A 19,311-nucleotide genomic window follows, 5' to 3' on the forward strand; every position below is an offset into this window, starting at 1 on the left:
TATTTAACTAATTTCTTTGTGTATTTATTGACTTTGTGTTTGTGTAGTTTCAGTGCCACCTGTGTGTCAGAGGGAGTGTTTGGTGATTTCCGCTGCACCGCCTGTCAGACGGGATACGAGGGGAGATACTGTGAGAGGTGAGAGTCATTACATCATACGTGTCTCTAGACAAGACCGATGACATCACCACTCTCAGGTGTACATTTGGGAACGTCTCTCATCACGTGACCCGTTATATTTCAGCTTGTCAGTTATTCATTTTGTAATAAAACTTTTATTTTGAAATTCTGACCTTTTAAATAAATGTTAATGAGGTTCTCTGCTAATACCGAGGAAGAGGAAGCTCAGTGAATCAGCTGAGAGCTTTGATCACAGCAGCCTCTGGTGACATCACGCTGACCGTACGCTGTCATCCTGCAGGTGTTCTGTTGGTTACTATGGTAACCCGTCGTTGCCAGGCGGGGTGTGTTCACGGTGCAGCTGCAGTGGGTGGGGCTCGCTGCAGCCGCTGTGTGACGCACTGAGCGGACAGTGTGAGTGTAAGGCCGGGGTCAAAGGTCAGTCGTGTGACCAGTGTGACGAGAGGCACATTCTGCAGGGAGGAGAGTGTGTGTGTGAGTAACGACGATACACACACACACACACACACGTGTTCACGTGTTGCATGCATTAGAAGTCATGCGTGTTTGTTTTTCACTCCAGCATGTGATGACGAGTGCACCGGCGTTCTGTTGGACGACCTGGAAAAAATACACAACCACTTCCTGTCTGTGAACCTGAGCGCCATTGCCATGGCACCGTACAGCCAGCTAGTGTTGCTGGAGAACCAGACCAGAGACATCCAGGTAAACACACACACGCTATTAACACCAGCGACGCTGCCCTCTGGTGCTGTGGAGGTGTGTCCTGGTGAAACCAGGTAACTTTATGATCATATAAAGTAACATGTTACCTGCTGTGTTTTACAGGTGGTGTTTTCAGAAAACAGCTCGGTTCCTCTGCATCTGTCCAGAGTAGAAGACGAGCTAAATCATGTGACCTCTGACCTCAGCGCTCTGCTGCAGCAGGTATCCATGGCTCACTTTGTTAAAGGCTCATTACACTGTTTCTAAAGCTCCACCCACATTCAGTGACTGATGATATGTAATAAGGTTTGTTATCTTCCTAAAATGACCTAAAATCAGTTTACTATATTATCATCAAATGCTAGAAGATATTTGTGTATGCATATAAACACATCTGTAAACAGATTAAATACATATATAAAAACACTGCAGGCAGTTTTGTGTTTGTAACATTTTGTTAAAACTTCAGAGGATTGTGGGAGTTGACTAAAAAGGATCATATTTTTCCTGTCTCCTGATTGGCTAGGCCACACGTCTGTCTAACGACCTGGAGAAAGTGGGCGTGTCCACCAACGACAGGCTTTCCCAGGGTGCACTGCTGCTGGAGAACATCAGCAGCCTTCAGAACAACATCCAGGGTAAACAACAACAACAGGAAGGTCAACAACACGATCCTGACCAATGATGACACCATTAACGCATCATAAATGACATCATAACCTGCAGAAAACTATTTTTAACAAACCAAACTGTTACGTACCTGAAATAAGATGACATAAAACAACTCTGAAATGTGATTGGTCCAGTGCTTCAGAGGGAGGCGGGGCATCTGAACCAGACCATAGAGGAGGAGCTTGATTCAGCCAATCAAACGCGTCTGCTGGAGGAGGTGGAGTCCATGTTGGAAACCATCAGAGCTGTCAACCTAACGGCCGCCAACGCCACGACCAATCAGGAGCTCAGGTGTGTGTTTGTGTGTTTTAATAAATAAAACCTTTTTTCTTTCCTTTTTATGAATTGTGTTTCATCGATCTTCCTTTCTCTCTCCCTGCAGTCTTGCAAAGTCTCTCGTCCACTCACTGGAGGTGGACTTCCTGTCCAGAAGGGTGGCGGTTGACGACAGGCTCCGCCCCCTCTCCGCCTCCCTCACCACTGGCATGGAAACGCTGCAAAACACGCGCACACAGCTGAGCGAAGCTGCACAACGAAACACAAAAACACACATTCTGCTGGACGCCACACACACTCTGCTGCAGCACTACCAGGTGAACACACACACCTGCAGCGGGGTGAACACACACACATTGCTCCACCAGTAGCATGGAAATACAATTAGATTAGGTAACCCTGACTGGTGTCTGCTGTGAGGTTTAATGACGTTATTTAATCTAAATAAGACACCTGTCCTATGTGATGTCACCGCTGGTTGAAATATGGTGCGAACAAAGGAAGCAGCGGCGTTCAGACGCAGACAGAAAAAGCTCCTCAACAGGAGTTTTAGTCAGAACTTTTGGTTTTTTGTTCCAAATGAAACGTATAATGTATCTATGAATTAGTGTAAAATCAGATGTTTTTTACCTGCTTCAGTCCGGCCGTCAGAACCTGAGTGTTGGGTGTTTGTTTGTGGACGGAGTGATGGAGGACAGTCAGCTGCTGTTGGACAACACCGTCAGCCTGACGGAGGAGTTAACAAACACCACCGCAGTAAGAGACACTACATAATACTGCTGATAATAATAAAGCTAATATTAATCATTACTATGTAGTAAAATGAACGCACCTGTGTGTGCAGCAGGTGGAAGTGTTCAACGGTCAGTTGGATCAGTGGCGCCCCCTGCTGAGGAAACAGGTGGACGCTTTGGTTGTTGGACTGAAGATGACGGATGCTCTGGAGAATGTTTACCGTGCAGAAAGCCACGCCCACCTGCTGCAGAACCACGCCCACTCCCTGCACAGGTAAGTAGTGTGTGTGTGTGTGTGTGTGTGTGTGTGTGTGAAATAAAATGACAACTATTTCTTCTCTCTCAGCTCTCTGTCGTCGGTGTGTAACGTGTCTCTGAACGGCAGCCGATTGGTTCGGCTGGACAGTGACATCACAGAACAAGTTGACTCCGCCCAGCAGGTCGCCTCAATCGCCCACATCTCCGCCTCCCTCGCTCTCAACATGGTAAGTGTGTGTTACACAATCAGGGGTGTGTGTTGGTGTGTATGTGTTTCAAGTTCATAATACTCACAGACAAACAGTAGGAACGCCTGACAGACTGCTTGCACATATCTGATTGGCCAATGCAGCATTTTGCTGGATGACATCACATGTTGACCTTCCGTGTTGACCCCGGTCCATTCAAATGAATGAGAGAGCTGCGTTTTTCACACAGATGTAATGCCTGTCTTCGCGTGTGTGTGTGTTTCAGACCGTCCAATCAGAGCAGCTTCTGTCAGAGGAGGGCGAAGCCAAACTGAACGTCAGCTCTACTGTTTTAGAAGAAAGTCGACGAATCCACGAGACGGCTGAAGGTGTGTGTGTGGAGCGATGAGGAGGCTGCAGCCTTCCTCACATGAACACATGAAGCTAACAGAAACGTCATGTTTCCATCGTCTGAGCTTTTAATGACGTCATCTCGCTGCGTCCTCTTCTTCTTCTGCGCTGCTTTAACGACAGCGGCTGGAGGATCAGCTCCACCAGCTGTTCACCTCCGTCAGCCAATCAGCTCGTGTTCTCGCAGCAGCAGCGAGTCACGTTTTCTTTTAACGAGTTTCTGGAAGTTCAGTTAAAATTTGAGCTGATTTGGATGAAACTTGACTTCTGCCTGTCTGTCTGTCTATCTGTCTGTCTGTCTCTCCGTCTGTCTGTCTGGTTGCCTGTCCATTTGTCCGTCTCTCTGTCTAATTGTCTGTCTCTATTTCTGTCTGTCTCTCTTTCTGTCTGTCTGTATGTCTCTGTGTCTGTCTGTCTCTCTTTCTGTCTGTCTCTTTGTCTGTCTGTCTCTCTAACTGTCCGTCTGTCTAACTGTCCATTTGTCTAATTGTCCAACTGTCTGTCTCTCTGTCTAACTGTTTGTCTCTCTGTCTGTCTCTCTGTCTTGTCTAACTCTCCATCTGTCTGTCTCTCTAATTGTATGTCTCTCTGTCTAACTGTCTGTCTTCCAGTCCTGCACCTGAATGTCTCCATGGTAACCACCAGACTGGGATTGGTCAGAGAGAGCGTCTGTAACTCCAGCCTCCTCCTCAGTCAGCCAATCACAGAGCTGCAGAGCATCTCTAACGGTGAGACGGGCTTTTCAGGCACCGCCTCCTCCAACATCGATGTATTATTGTTTTGATGAATTGATCGATGATATTGATGTTTTCCATCAGGTTCGTCCATGGTGCTGCAACAGGTTCAGCTTCAGGCTGCAGCAGCACGCTCTGACCTGCAGGAGGCGCTGCAGCGGCTGCACAGACTCAGACAGCAGCTGCAGGATTCTTCTTCGGTGGTGGAAAACACCAACAACACAGTGAAGGAGACCAACCAACTGGTAACTCACACACACAGTGCAGGTAGGTCAACAATTTGAAAACAGTTTTAATAAGATTGAATCAGTTTAAGTAAAAGACTACAAAAAGATTTATGGCGTGGTAACACTTCCTGTTTGCTGTGTGCTCAGCCAATGAGGTGCAGCGTAAGCTGGAGGAGGCGGAGCATCGTACAGAGCGTCTGATGGACCGGATAAAGCCGCTGAGCTTGCTGGGAGAAACATTGAGCCGGAATCTTTCTGATATCAGAGAGCTGATCGATCAGGCCCGAAGACAGGCCGCCTCGGTACATAAACACACACACAGAGAAATACACAAACTGAAATGCACACTGAGAGAACAGGAGACAGGCAGCACTATAAACACACACAGTCTCTTTCAGACTCGTTACAGATATGTAATGGTCCCAGTTTGGGTTCGGGAGGCAGACACCATCTCCACATTTAAGAGCAGGCTTAACACGTTCCTCTTTGATAAAGCTTATAGTTAGGGCTGGCTCAGGTGAGTCCTGAACCATCCCTTAGTTATGCTGCTATAGGCCTAGACTGCCAGGAGACTTCCCATGATGCACCTCTTTCCTCTCTCCTCCTCTCCCTCTCCCACTGTGTGCATTTTTATCCCATTACTGCATGTTACTAACTCGACATCTTCCCTCTCTCGTAGTTCTGTGCTTTCTCGTTTCTCTCCTCTCTCCTTCTGTCGCTTTCAGCAGGTATTTCTGCCTCCAGAGCTGCAGAGTCTGGATCTGTGGTTAACAATAACAATAAAACTTTATTTATAGAGCACTTATCAAAACAAAGTACAAAGTGCTTCACAACAAGAGAAATAAAATACCACAGTGAATGACGAAATATAAAGAAATAAAATACACAAAAGCAATAAAATAAACAGCCAGTTCAGGTAAAATCAGGATCTGCTTTCAGATAAATATGCGTTATGAGAAGAGACTTAAATGAATATACTGACTCAGACAACCTAATTTCTTCGGGCAAGTTGTTCCAGAGCCTCGGGCTCGGCCTGATGGCAAAAGCTCTGTCCCCCTTAGTTTCCATCCTGGACTCAGGAACAGACAGGAGACCCCTGCCCGAAGATCTCAGACTACGTGAAGATCTATAAGGGATTACAAGGTCTAAAATATAGTCTGGAGCCAGGCCATGGAGAGCCTTAAGAGTAATCAATAAGATCTTAAAATCAATCCTAAAACAAACAGGGAGCCAATGTAAAGAGGCTGAACCAGGTGTGATGTGGTCATACTTCTTGGTCCTGGTTTACAGCCGAGCAGCTGAGTTCTGTACAGTCTGCAGTCGTGTCAAAGTTTTTTGATTAAGACAAGTGAACAGGCTGTTGCAATAATCAAGGCATGAGGAGATAAAAGCATGTACAACAGTTTCTGTATCACTAAGATTTAAAATAAATCGGACTTTTGCAATGTTTCTGAGGGCTTGTGGGCCACCTGCTGCCCCCGTGTTCCTGCTCGACAACTGCTACTGCAGTTGTTGTTATTAGTCTTATTACTATTTTTGTCATTATTATTCCTGTCACGATCATTCCTATTATTATTAATTTATTAATTGTAATTTTACCACTATCATTACATTATTATTATTTTAAAATTCTTGGGGATTTGCATTGGGCTTCCCCCCCTCTCTCAACTCAACACAGCAGCAACGGATGGCCGTCCCGACATGAAATCAGTGTGTTGAGATCTGAGCTGAAACAGACTACAGCAGAACAAAGAGATTAAATATGAAACTGCTTCTGTTTCATAAACCAGGAAACACTGAATGAGACATGAGACCGGGTTGAGGTTCGGGTCCCCTCAGATGGAGTTTGTCCAGTTCTCATCTGATGTTAAAATTTCCACTTTTTCTGAACATTTTAAGGACTTCTCATCCATGTGGATTTAAAACGTGTTTTAATCTCAGTATAAATTTATATAAAATAATGTCAGTATTAGTAACAGAGCCAATAACAACAACTGTAGTAGCAGTTGTCGAGCAGGAACACGGGGGCAGCAGGTGGCCCACAACCACAGATCCAGACTCTGCAGCTCCGGAGGCAGAAATACCTGCTGAAAGCGACGGACTTGGGAGTCCGCAGTCATGCTAGCAGCTCGGTAAGGCTGCACTTAGACACATGTTTAGCAGGTATAATCTTCACCATGTTCACTACCTTAGTTTAGCATGTTAGCATGCTAACATTAGCTAATTAGCGATATTAACTAATAGTAATAATAATAGGAATTAAATGAGAGTCTCAGCTTAACTTGTCATTCTGTTTGTCCACTGATAGACGTCACAAACATTTCAGCTACTGTATGTCTGATTGACAAAAACATGATGATGATGATGTCATCAGATTAAGGTGGCGGTGCAGGCGGACAGAGACTGTGTTCGATCCTACAGACCACAGCTTCAGTCCAGTAACTTCAACACTCTGAGTCTGATCCTGAAGACATCCAGTCAAGATAACCTGCTCTTCTACCTGGGCAGCAACACCACGGTACTAACACACAGTACAACACACACACACTTCCTGTCTGTTGATCAGATGTAGAAACAAAAACAGGTGGTATTGTTGTGGGTATGTCCCATAACTTTTCTGTCTAAACTAATCCTTTATTTATGTGTGTTCAGGTGGACTTCCTGGCAGTAGAGATGCATGATGGGAAGGTTTCTCTGGTGTGGGATGTGGGTTCCGGGAGCACCAGACTGGAGTTTCCTGGACTAGACATCACTAACAACAGATGGACCAGAATCAACGCTACACGGTAAATACACATCTCATCATCAACACGTCACATGATCAGAACATATCACATGGTGTCATGCTCAAGTATTTAGAAACAGATGTTAATTTAGAAACATTTAGTATCTTTTCTGGAGCTTTTGATCCCATCACATGAATTTCATCAGCAGATGAAGTTATCCAGTTGTCATGTGATTGTAAATGTTTACATTTCAGTTTTTCTGAGCACTATAAAGACTTCTCATCATGTTCGCAATGAACTTTCAATTGCAACTTTTGAGCTAATATAGACAAGAAGTCCTAGAACTGCTGAGGAAGATCATGTGATATTATGGAAAGCTCCCGAACAGCTACTAAACTTGTGGTGAGAATGTTTTGTCAACTGTTTAGCAGTAGCAGTTTCTTCTAAATACCAATACACTACTGCGTCACATGTCCACATGTAATGTGGTGTCACGTGATGTCATGTGATGTCACGACAGTGGTTTCCCCAGTAGATTCTGGTGTAAACAGGAAGTTTAGTTCAGGTTAAAGATTTATTTTTCTCTTCATTTGTTTATTAACATGATCAATCATCATTGATGTCAGAACAGGTTTTTGTTTTTCCTGTAAACATGTTACATGATTTTACACACCACGTTATGTAATGTGACGACCACCAGGAAGGATCGTTTTCAGGCGATTAATAACATCATTTAAACAGAGTCAAACCATTTTTATTTTACTTTTAAATAAATGTGACCCCAAAGACGTAACAATGCTCCAAGAAATAAAGAAGTGAGAAGCCAACGGACCGTCGGTCTCTGTGTTTCACTTAGACCAGTTCTTCCCAACCTTTTTAGCTTGTGAGCCTTTAATACAAACTATGCCTGAAAATTTAAAGGTAAACATTCAAAATTAGAGAAAAGTCATTTTCTTATTTCCTAGAGGTTGGGAACCCCTGCCCTAAACTACCTGACAGAAACAGAAACAAAACTTCAGCCTGACCAGTCATCCAAAGACAAAGAAATAAACTAAATCAAAGTAAGAACTTAGCAGAGAGAAGCAAGTGTTCCCACCAATCAGGACGGGCCGCATGCACCTGGATGAGAAACACATTAGAATCAGAGGGAGCTCACTCTGAAATGTCAAGTAGCATAAAGTTCTGTTATGTGATGATGTCATGTGATGATGTCATGATGTCACCAGGTTTGGGGCCCATGGCTCTCTGTCAGTCCATCAGCTGGAGTCAGAGTCCACTTCGTTTCCCACAGTAACGGCAACATCACCGGGACCATCCCGAGTTTTAGACATCGACAGAAACACAGTGATCCACATCGGAGGACTGGGAGCTACCACTCAGGTAACACACACACATCAGGTGTACAGGTGTGTATTGAGGTGTACAGGTGAACAGGTGATAACTCTGTGTGTGTGTGATGTCAGAGCCCCAGGACGCTGCGGTCCTCCACCTTCCAGGGCTGCCTGGGTGAAGCATCGCTCAACGAGAGAAACATCGGACTGTGGAACTACAACAGCAGAGAGGGAGAGTGTGGAGGCTGCTTCAGCAGGTACAAACACAGGTGCATGACTAACAAAACACCTGTATGACCACAGGTGTATAACTATATCTGTGAGGACAATAACTGACCCCACCCACTAAGCATTCCAGTGTGTTTTTGTAGTTACGCTCTGCTCAGAGTTAAATCTGCAGATTTCCAATGGCTCCAAAGTTATTAATAGCATTTTTGAGAAGGTCTAACTTGTCTGTCTGTCTCGCCACCTCTCTGTGTCTCTACCTGTCTGTTTCTTCGCCTGTCTGTCTCTAAGTCCCCAGGCAGAGGAGACATCCTTCCACTTTGATGGATCAGGTTTCTCATCCGTTCAGAAGTCTCTGCGAGCAACCTCCACCTCTATCGTCCTGCTGTTTAAAACGCTGTCACCGGGCGGATTACTGCTGTACCTGGCCTCCAATAACACTGTACGACACACACACACAAACACAGGTTTTGTTGAGGTTCTTATTGTGAAGCAGATACAGAGTTGACCTCACTTCCTGTCTCCTGCAGAGGGACTTCCTGTCCATGGAGCTGGTGGAGGGGCGTGTCCGTCTGACCTTTGACCTGGGCTCAGGTGCTCTGATCCTGACCTCCAGCAAGAAGTACAACACGGGGGTGTGGTACAAGATCACACTGCAGAGGAACAAACGCAAAGGTACGACTACTACTACTACAGTAATACTACTACTGTTAAAGTACTGCAGTACTACCAGTAAAATACTACTACTATTGCTGCTTACAAAATACAATTACACTACTGCTCATGTTACTGCTAAATGCCACTGCACTAATCCTGCTGCTCACACAGTTACACTACTGCTACACTTATTACTAATGCACTGTTACACTACTACTGTACAGTTATTACCAGTACTGACTTGCTGACCTACAGTTCGACTGTAATCTACTGTAGTCCTACTGTAGTTATACTGTAGTTCCATTATAGTCCTACTGTAGTCCTACTGTAGTTCCATTATAGTCCTACTCTAGTTCTACAGTAGGACAGCAGTAGTTCTACTGTACTTTAGTGTAGTTCTACTGTAATCTACTGTAGTTCTACTGTAGTTCAAGTAGCATGTTCCTGCAGTAGAGGAGGCTAGAGACCCTAGTTTTTCGTGACACTGCCCCCTACTGAATTGGATAACCATGGACTGCATTTCTAGGACGCATGGACGACAGTCAGAGTGTGAGTACTGAATGTGAATTAAGTTTTATTTGTTACACGTTAAAAACAATTCTGGTGTCTTGAATTGGAAGGCAAAGAAGTGTGAGTAGCTAACTAAGATAATCTTAAAGGCACTACAAACAATCATCTGTTAGCTTATGATAGCTTGCTGCTAAACAAGCAGTTACCCTATTTGTTTATTTGTTTAATGAAACCATAGTGCGATTTTGGCAAGCCCAACTAGGTGTCTTAAATTAATTGTTGACTTTGTTCTACTGTAATCTACTGTAGTCCCTCTGTAGTCTTACTGTACTCGACTGTAATCTACTGTAGTCCCTCTGTAGTCTTACTGTAGTTCTACTGTAATCTACTGTAGTTCTACTGTAGTCCCTCTGTAGTCTTACTGTAGTTCTACTGTACTCGACTGTAATCTACTGTAGTCCCTCTGTAGTCTTACTGTAGTTCTACTGTAGTCCCTCTGTAGTTCTACTGTAGTCCCTCTGTAGTCTTACTGTAGTTCTACTGTACTCGACTGTAATCTACTGTAGTCCCTCTGCAGTCTTACTGTAGTTCTACTGTACTCGACTGTAATCTACTGTAGTCCCTCTGTAGTCTTACTGTACTCGACTGTAATCTACTGTAGTCCCTCTGTAGTCTTACTGTAGTTCTACTGTACTCGACTGTAATCTACTGTAGTCCCTCTGTAGTCTTACTGTAGTCTTACTGTAGTTATACTGTTATCTACTGTAGTCCCTCTGCAGTCTTACTGTAGTTCTACTGTACTCGACTGTAATCTACTGTAGTCCCTCTGTAGTCTTACTGTAGTTCTACTGTAATCTACTGCAGTTCTACTGTAGTCTTACTGTAGTTCTACTGTACTCGACTGTAATCTACTGTAGTCTTACTGTAGTCTTACTGTAGTTATACTGTTATCTACTGTAGTCCCTCTGCAGTCTTACTGTAGTTCTACTGTACTCGACTGTAATCTACTGTAATCTACTGTAGTCCCTGTGTAGTCTTACTGTAGTTCTACTGTACAAGACTGTAATCTACTGTAGTCCCTCTGTAGTCTTACTGTAGTTCTACTGTAATCTACTGTAGTCCCTCTGTAGTCTTACTGTAGTTCTACTGTACTCGACTGTAATCTACTGTAGTCTCTCTGTAGTCTTACTGTAGTTCTACTGTACTCGACTGTGATCTACTGTAGTCCCTCTGTAGTCCCTCTGTAGTCTTACTGTAGTTCTACTGTACTCGACTGTAATCTACTGTAATCTACTGTAGTCCCTCTGTAGTCTTACTGTAGTTCTACTGTACTCGACTGTAATCTACTGTAATCTACTGTAGTCCCTCTGTAGTTATACTGTAGTTCTACTGTACTCGACTGTAATCTACTGTAGTCTTACTGTAGTTCTACTGTACTCGACTGTAATCTACTGTAGTCCGTCTGTAGTTATACTGTAGTTCTACTGTACTCGACTGTAATCTACTGTAGTCCCTCTGTAGTCTTACTGTAGTTCTACTGTAGTCCGTCTGTAGTGTGAGTACTGAATGTGAATTAAGTTTTATTTGTTACACGTTAAAAACAATTCTGGTGTCTTGAATTGGAAGGCAAAGAAGTGTGAGTAGCTAACTAAGATAATCTTAAAGGCACTACAAACAATCATCTGTTAGCTTATGATAGCTTGCTGCTAAACAAGCAGTTACCCTATTTGTTTATTTGTTTAATTAAACCATAGTGCGATTTTGGCAAGCCCAACTAGGTGTCTTAAATTAATTGTTGACTTTGTTCTACTGTAATCTACTGTAGTCCCTCTGTAGTCTTACTGTACTCGACTGTAATCTACTGTAGTCCCTCTGTAGTCTTACTGTAGTTCTACTGTAATCTACTGTAGTTCTACTGTAGTCCCTCTGTAGTCTTACTGTAGTTCTACTGTACTGACTGTAATCTACTGTAGTCCCTCTGTAGTCTTACTGTAGTTCTACTGTAGTCCCTCTGTAGTTCTACTGTAGTCCTCTGTAGTCTTACTGTAGTTCTACTGTACTCGACTGTAATCTACTGTAGTCCCTCTGCAGTCTTACTGTAGTTCTACTGTACTCGACTGTAATCTACTGTAGTCCCTCTGTAGTCTTACTGTACTCGACTGTAATCTACTGTAGTCCTCTGTAGTCTTACTGTAGTTCTACTGTACTCGACTGTAATCTACTGTAGTCCCTCTGTAGTCTTACTGTAGTCTTACTGTAGTTATACTGTTATCTAGTGTAGTCCCTCTGCAGTCTTACTGTAGTTCTACTGTACTCGACTGTAATCTACTGTAATCTACTGTAGTCCCTCTGTAGTCTTACTGTAGTTCTACTGTAATCTACTGTAGTTCTACTGTAGTCTTACTGTAGTTCTACTGTACTCGACTGTAATCTACTGTAGTCTTACTGTAGTCTTACTGTAGTTATACTGTTATCTACTGTAGTCCCTCTGCAGTCTTACTGTAGTTCTACTGTACTCGACTGTAATCTACTGTAATCTACTGTAGTCCCTGTGTAGTCTTACTGTAGTTCTACTGTACAAGACTGTAATCTACTGTAGTCCCTCTGTAGTCTTACTGTAGTTCTACTGTAATCTACTGTAGTCCCTCTGTAGTCTTACTGTAGTTCTACTGTACTCGACTGTAATCTACTGTAGTCTCTCTGTAGTCTTACTGTAGTTCTACTGTACTCGACTGTGATCTACTGTAGTCCCTCTGTAGTCCCTCTGTAGTCTTACTGTAGTTCTACTGTACTCGACTGTAATCTACTGTAATCTACTGTAGTCCCTCTGTAGTCTTACTGTAGTTCTACTGTACTCGACTGTAATCTACTGTAATCTACTGTAGTCCCTCTGTAGTTATACTGTAGTTCTACTGTACTCGACTGTAATCTACTGTAGTCTTACTGTAGTTCTACTGTACTCGACTGTAATCTACTGTAGTCCGTCTGTAGTTATACTGTAGTTCTACTGTACTCGACTGTAATCTACTGTAGTCCCTCTGTAGTCTTACTGTAGTTCTACTGTAGTCCGTCTGTAGTTATACTGTAGTTCTACTGTACTCGACTGTAATCTACTGTAGTCCCTCTGTAGTCTTACTGTAGTTATACTGTAGTTCTACTGTACTCGACTGTAATCTACTGTAGTCCCTCTGTAGTCTTACTGTAGTTCTACTGTAGTCTTACTGTAGTTCTACTGTAGTCCCTCTGTAGTCTTACTATAGTCTTACTGTAGTTCTACTGTAATCTACTGTAGTTCATTGTCAGTTTTCTACCAGAGGGTGTTTAACTGCTGCTACTGTAACTGCAGTGTTTGGTAGAACTGATACTGCTGTTCCTGTTCCTGTTCCTGACGATGCTGCTTTGTGTCCAGGTTACCTTTCCATCATGGCAGCCGACCAATCATCAGAGAAGGAGGTGTTGGAGGCGGAGTCTCCTGGGACAGCCTCTGACCTGAACCGCTCTGACCTCGACCCCATCTACATTGGAGGACTTCCTGCCTCCAGACCAATCAGGTGAGTCAGTGATGTTAGCAGGTCAGGATGCGGCGATGTCACAGGTGATGTCCACACCTGTCTGTCTGTGTGTTTCTATCTGTCTGACTGTTTTTACCTGTATGTCTGGTTGCTAGGCGACAGGTGGTCTCCAGGTCATACATAGGCTGTATAAAGAATGTGGAAATTGCTCGGTCCAACTTTGACCTGCTGAGAGACGCATATGGAGTCAGAAAGGGCTGCGTACTGGAGGTACAGCACTCACACATACTGTATGTAAGACAATATCATACAGTGGGTTGATGAACACAGACAGATGTTAGTGATTAATATATTAACTGACCCACAAACACACATTTTACTCTCTGACAGCCTGACTGACCTTTCTCTCCCTCTGTCAAAACCAATAATCAATAACCTTCCTTGCTCACACTGATGGATGTTACGTGTCTCAGGCGGTGCGGAGTGTGTCGGTGTTGGCCGGAGGCTTCGTTCAGATCGCTCCTCGATCACTCGGTCAAGAGGCGGAGCTTCTCTTCTCCTTCTCCTCCAACAACCAATCAGGAGTCCTGCTGGCTGCCTTCAGTGACGACCGAACACAGAGACAGGTGAGACAGACAGACAGGTCATGTGACACACCTGTACACCAGGGGCACATTCAATCTGATAACAGTGTGCAACGGGCTTTGAGCTAGGTTTTCTCTCGTTAGGTGGGTGTGCCAGAGGTGTTACCCAATCAGCAGCAATGTGAATATAAACCCCGCCCCCAGTTTCCACATATCCCGTCACTCGATTGGGATGTTCTCTGCTATTCTGGATGGCAGGGGCAGTGACTGAGCGCATTTTGTAGTATTAAACACGTATTTAAACCGATTTCATGAGGCGCTGAACGCGCTCCAGGTTTTATTGTTACCATTATGTAACCATGATTATTTTCTGTGTGTGCAGCACTTCCTGTCTGTCCACCTGGTCTCCGGTGCGTTGGAGGCGGAGCTTGGTGACATTGGCGGGGACACTAGGAGGGTGATAGTGGTGAAACCTGATGGAGGGTCCTTCAGTGACGGAACAAAACACTCTGTGATTGTCACCATCAACAGGAAGTAGGTGATACCATGGAAACAGACACCTGCCTCAACTGTCTTACCTGACTGATAAGTGTTAACTGAAATATTACCTGTCGTTCTCTCAGGTCTCTGTCTGTGCAGGTAGACGAGGAACACATGAAATCCGTCTCTCTCTTGCCGGGCAGATTTTCTCGTCTGTCTCCAGCCTCTTTCTTCATTGGTGGGCTGCCATCAGGGGAGGAGTCTCGTCTACCAATCAGATTACAGGATGTGTCAAGGTGGTTCAGAGGCTGCATCCAAAACCTGGTGGTGGGCAGAGTGTAAGTCTCACACACACACACACACACACACAGTTTTCTGTCTCTCTGATTGGTTAACTTTTCATTGGCGGCTCCCTCCAGGCTCATCGACCTATCAGGAGCTGTGAGGTACAAGGGGGCGGAGCTCGACAGCTGCCTTTTGGAGGAGAGAGTCGGGGGGGCGGTGCTTCCTGATGACCAGGATGTAGAACCGACTCCTGACCCCGCCCATCTGCCTGTAGCCCCACCCACACATCTGAGCGCCTTGACACCTGGAGCACTAACAGTAATCAATATGTTTATTATTGAGTTTTGATAACAGTTATCAATATATTTATAATCGATTATTGATTACAGTAATCAATATGTTTATTATTAATTATTGATAATAGTACACAATAATACATTTATTATTGATTTTTGATAATTGATCATTGTAATCAATATTTATTATTGATCATTGATTATTGATAACGGTAACAAATATGTTTTATTTTTATTTATCATTGGTTATTGATTATTGGTCAGTGTTATTAGTTACTGGTCAGTGTTATTGATTATTAGTCACTGATTATTGATTATTGATCTGTGTGTGATGCAGTGTTTGTCGGAGGCGGAGCCAACCTTCCTGCCTTCGGCGGCTCAGTTTGGTTCGTCCAAACACAGTCACATGACCTTCATCATCAACCCCAACACTGTCAGAAGGAGGTGAGTCTCCATGGCGACAGGGGCGGGGCTCTAGTCAAAGGGGCGTGGCTGTGGTCAGAGAGGGGTGGGGCTACAGCCAGTTGTCTGTCTAACAGAGTAAAGCTCTGATTTTGCTGTGTTGTGTCTCTCCTCATCCTCAGCGTGTCGGTCAGGTTGTCGGTTCGAAGCCGAGCTCTGGACGGGTTGATCCTCCTCCTCTCTGATTCCAAACAGATGGACTTCGTTGTCCTCAGACTGACGGGGGGGAGACTGATGATGTCAGCTGACCTTGGGAAAGGCCCTGCCTCCATCACCTCGTCTGTTGCCATTAACGATGGAGAGTGGCACACTGTGAGTTAATATACTTTAAAGACACACACACACTGTGAGTCTCAGAAACACATCTCACACGGTGTGATGACGTCATGAGTCACAAACACCACGGCAGGATTTATCTATAAGGCTGTGTGGCCCCCCACCGCCTGAGCCCCGTATAAACTAACATAACAAAATCTTAAAGCTGTGACATCACCAGGCTGTACCGTCACTGGCTGTTACTGATTTGAACTAACTCTCTCTCTCGCAGGTGAGTGCTGAGGTCAGCCGGCGGTCGATGTTGGTGTCAGTCGACGGTTCTAGTCCGGACTCTGTGTCAGTTAAAGGAAACCAGCTGGACGTGGACAACAGACTTTACCTGGGAGGACTGCCACACACACACACTACCAGGAGGATTAATGTACGACATTTTAGATTCTTTATCCACCAATTACACTACAAGTATACGTGATGTAAATATGTACAGAGGTTATTATATTCTCTGACACTCACAGGTGAAGATTTTACTTATTTAACATATTAAATGTTAACCTGTAACCATTCTCACCTCACCTGAGTATAGTTTCAATCATGTCACCTGAGTTTCAGGCCTGATGCTGTCTGTCAGACAGTGAAACAGTGACGGTTGGTGACGGAGTACCTCCTGAGCTGCCACTGCACCACCTGTGCTTATAACGTGGACTGCTCTTCTGTCTGTCTCAGGTTAGCAGCAGTTTTCCAGGTTGTGTTCACTCCGTCAGTCTGAACGGAGCCATGTTGGATCTGTCCAAGCCGGCCTCGCAGCATGATGTCACTTCCTGTTTCACCAACGACCAGACAGGAAGTTACTTTAATGGCAGTGGATACGCCGCCCTCAGTGAGTGGAACATAAAGAAAGAAAAGATGTCCTGCTTTAATGTGATCACATCTGATCAGAGTCTTAAACTGTGTGTGTGTTCAGTGCGTGATGGTTATAAGGTCGGATCTGACGTGTCAGTGTCTCTGGAGTTTCGAACGAGCCAATCAGAAGGAGTGTTTCTGGGAATCAGCAGCGCGAAGGTCGACGCCATCGGACTGGAGATGATCAACGGACAGGTGAGCAGAGAGTTACCTGTGTGTGTGTGTGTGTGTGTGTGTGTATTCTGTATATAATAATGATTCTAAATATAATGATTTTCCTGTGTTTTTCCTCAGGTGGTGTTTAACGTGAATAACGGTGCGGGTCGAGTGTCAGTGCGTTCGATTGGTCAGATGTTGTGTGAAGGACGGTGGCACCGCCTGGTGGCCAGAAAAACCAAACACACCCTGAGTCTGAGTGTAGACGGCCGTAGTTACACCACCCCCAACCCTTACCCGCAGTCCACCTCTGCTGAGACCAACAACCCTGTTTATCTGGGAGGCTATCCAGGTGAGAACCAACTCTGGACTCAAACATAAATAAAAACATTATGACGTGTTAACGACTGATACTAACCTGTCTGTCTCTCCCTCAACCTGTCTCCCTTTCTCTGTTACAGTCGGTGTCAAGCAGAACTGCCTGTCGATCAGCTCCAGGTTCAGAGGTTGTCTGAGGAACCTGCAGCTCGTTAAGTCTCACCTGAGCGATGCTCTGGACCTGAGCTCCGCCCACTTTTTGTTGGGCGTCACTCCTAACTCATGTCCTGTTGCCTAGCAATGCCCAGCCCAGCTCTGATTGGTCCACAGACACCAGCAGTTTGATGAAATGTTTCTCCACGTGACAGATAATTGCTAATCTTGCTAATCATAATGTGAAAGTAAAGACGAGTCTGTAGTTTGAAACATTCCCGTCTGTTAGAAGCAGCTAATTATTTTTATTTCCAGCATCACTGTGACTTCCTGTTCTTCATCTGTAACTTTGATCTGTTTCTGCATGAATCATTAAAGATAATCTGAAAACTAATTTATTCATTGATTCAGTTTCACATGAACAATCAGAGACTGTGGCTATCTCTATGGTTGGGTAATGTAGGTGTGGCAGTCAAACTATATATATATATATATATATATATATCTATATAATGAACCTACCGACCATTGTTCCTGAGAGTTCCTGATGGTCAGCTGATCTAAAATGGAGCCAGTAAAACAAGCATAACACAAAAGAACTAACCTGTAAAATATGGAAAAAAACCTTCACCTGATTGTTAACTTGACTTTGAAATACAGCCGGCAGTGTACTGCGTGTGAACGTATCCCATATGTGTCTGTGCACGTGCAGACTAAATATAAAACATTTACACTATGTTCGAAAGCAAGTCCTGCACATACAGACTGACTCTGGTTCACGATCTCCGAATCACCACTCACATCTCTGCTCTTCTTAACGTGCTGACACAGGAAGTCAGGTCATTTATTAATCATTTTATTTGAGTGTAGTGGGTAAACACATTTAGTAGTTTGAATTCATCAGAAAGAAAATAAAACAGGATTTATGTAATATGACACCTGGGGGAGTGGTCAGTCTGTAACATGACACCTGGGGGGGGAGTGGTCAGTCTGTAGTGTTCAGTCTGTAACATGACACCTGGGGGAGTGGTCAGTCTGTAACATGACACCTGGGGGGGGGAGTGGTCAGTCTGTAGTGTTCAGTCTGTAACATGACACCGGGGGTGGTCAGTCTGTAGTGTTCAGTCTGTAACATGACACCTGGGAGTGGTCAGTCTGTAGTGTTCAGTCTGTAACATGACACCGGGGAGTGGTCAGTCTGTAACATGACACCTGGGGGAGTGGTCAGTCTGTAGTGTTCAGTCTGTAACATGACACCGGGGTGGTCAGTCTGTAGTGTTCAGTCTGTAACATGACACCTGGGGGAGTGGTCAGTCTGTAGTGGTCAGTCTGTAACATGACACCAGGGGGAGTGGTCAGTCTGTAGTGTTCAGTCTGTAACATGACACCGGGGGGGGAGTGGTCAGTCTGTAGTGGTCGGTCTGTAACATGACACCAGGGGGAGTGGTCAGTCTGTAGTGTTCAGTCTGTAACATGACACCTGGGGGGGGAGTGGTCAGTCTGTAGTGTTCAGTCTGTAACATGACACCGGGGGAGTGGTCAGTCTGTAACATGACACCTGGGGGGGGGAGTGGTCAGTCTGTAGTGTTCAGTCTGTAACATGACACCGGGGTGGTCAGTCTGTAGTGTTCAGTCTGTAACATGACACCAGGGGAGTGGTCAGTCTGTAGTGGTCGGTCTGTAACATGACACCAGGGGAGTGGTCAGTCTGTAGTGTTCGGTCTGTAACATGACACCAGGGGGAGTGGTCAGTCTGTAGTGTTCAGTCTGTAACATGACACCTGGGGGGGGAGTGGTCAGTCTGTAGTGTTCAGTCTGTAACATGACACCGGGGTGGGGAGTGGTCAGTCTGTAGTGTTCAGTCTGTAACATGACACCAGGGGAGTGGTCAGTCTGTAGTGTTCAGTCTGTAACATGACACCAGGAGAGTGGTCAGTCTGTAGTGTTCAGTCTGTAACATGACACCTGCGGGAGTGGTCAGTCTGTAGTGTTCAGTCTGTAACATGACACCTGGGGGGGAGTGGTCAGTCTGTAGTGTTCAGTCTGTAACATGACACCGGGGGGGAGTGGTCAGTCTGTAGTGGTCGGTCTGTAA

At 44.7% G+C, this 19,311-nt stretch overlaps 1 protein-coding gene and 1 long non-coding RNA gene across 5 annotated transcripts in view; one reads left to right on the forward strand and one right to left on the reverse strand.

Moving 5' to 3' along the window:
• The window catches only part of lama1 (laminin, alpha 1), a 53,591-nt gene extending 35,981 nt beyond the window's left edge, over nucleotides 1–17,610 (forward strand). For 2 of the 4 annotated variants that reach the window (XM_044176465.1, XM_044176468.1), the window contains exons 32-64: nucleotides 48–137; nucleotides 421–614; nucleotides 703–845; nucleotides 969–1,067; nucleotides 1,372–1,483; nucleotides 1,652–1,808; nucleotides 1,900–2,110; nucleotides 2,433–2,549; nucleotides 2,638–2,801; nucleotides 2,874–3,012; nucleotides 3,260–3,362; nucleotides 3,996–4,112; nucleotides 4,203–4,385; nucleotides 4,493–4,647; nucleotides 6,720–6,863; nucleotides 6,998–7,131; nucleotides 8,298–8,451; nucleotides 8,535–8,671; nucleotides 8,919–9,069; nucleotides 9,158–9,302; nucleotides 13,204–13,345; nucleotides 13,462–13,576; nucleotides 13,780–13,932; nucleotides 14,273–14,424; nucleotides 14,514–14,708; nucleotides 14,790–14,973; nucleotides 15,289–15,395; nucleotides 15,536–15,725; nucleotides 15,961–16,110; nucleotides 16,413–16,566; nucleotides 16,651–16,784; nucleotides 16,884–17,097; nucleotides 17,207–17,610. In XM_044176465.1, coding sequence (XP_044032400.1) covers nucleotides 48–137; nucleotides 421–614; nucleotides 703–845; nucleotides 969–1,067; nucleotides 1,372–1,483; nucleotides 1,652–1,808; nucleotides 1,900–2,110; nucleotides 2,433–2,549; nucleotides 2,638–2,801; nucleotides 2,874–3,012; nucleotides 3,260–3,362; nucleotides 3,996–4,112; nucleotides 4,203–4,385; nucleotides 4,493–4,647; nucleotides 6,720–6,863; nucleotides 6,998–7,131; nucleotides 8,298–8,451; nucleotides 8,535–8,671; nucleotides 8,919–9,069; nucleotides 9,158–9,302; nucleotides 13,204–13,345; nucleotides 13,462–13,576; nucleotides 13,780–13,932; nucleotides 14,273–14,424; nucleotides 14,514–14,708; nucleotides 14,790–14,973; nucleotides 15,289–15,395; nucleotides 15,536–15,725; nucleotides 15,961–16,110; nucleotides 16,413–16,566; nucleotides 16,651–16,784; nucleotides 16,884–17,097; nucleotides 17,207–17,361 — 4,894 coding nt within the window. In that variant the 3' untranslated portion in view covers nucleotides 17,362–17,610. The remainder of the gene's footprint in view (nucleotides 1–47; nucleotides 138–420; nucleotides 615–702; nucleotides 846–968; nucleotides 1,068–1,371; nucleotides 1,484–1,651; nucleotides 1,809–1,899; nucleotides 2,111–2,432; nucleotides 2,550–2,637; nucleotides 2,802–2,873; nucleotides 3,013–3,259; nucleotides 3,363–3,995; nucleotides 4,113–4,202; nucleotides 4,386–4,492; nucleotides 4,648–6,719; nucleotides 6,864–6,997; nucleotides 7,132–8,297; nucleotides 8,452–8,534; nucleotides 8,672–8,918; nucleotides 9,070–9,157; nucleotides 9,303–13,203; nucleotides 13,346–13,461; nucleotides 13,577–13,779; nucleotides 13,933–14,272; nucleotides 14,425–14,513; nucleotides 14,709–14,789; nucleotides 14,974–15,288; nucleotides 15,396–15,535; nucleotides 15,726–15,960; nucleotides 16,111–16,412; nucleotides 16,567–16,650; nucleotides 16,785–16,883; nucleotides 17,098–17,206) is intronic. The other 2 variants (XM_044176467.1, XM_044176466.1) reach the window with 2 other exon arrangements.
• A 441-nt stretch (nucleotides 17,611–18,051) lies between these two features.
• On the reverse strand, nucleotides 18,052–18,483 carry LOC122866601. The gene is made up of 2 exons (XR_006375759.1): nucleotides 18,429–18,483; nucleotides 18,052–18,234 (listed from the first exon to the last, which is right to left on the reverse strand). It is a non-coding gene; the product is annotated as an uncharacterized LOC122866601 (long non-coding RNA).
• Between the last annotated feature and the right edge of the window lie 828 nt (nucleotides 18,484–19,311).

Source organism: Siniperca chuatsi, linkage group LG19, assembly GCF_020085105.1.
Source record: "Siniperca chuatsi isolate FFG_IHB_CAS linkage group LG19, ASM2008510v1, whole genome shotgun sequence".
Taxonomy (NCBI): Eukaryota; Metazoa; Chordata; class Actinopteri; order Centrarchiformes; family Sinipercidae; genus Siniperca; species Siniperca chuatsi.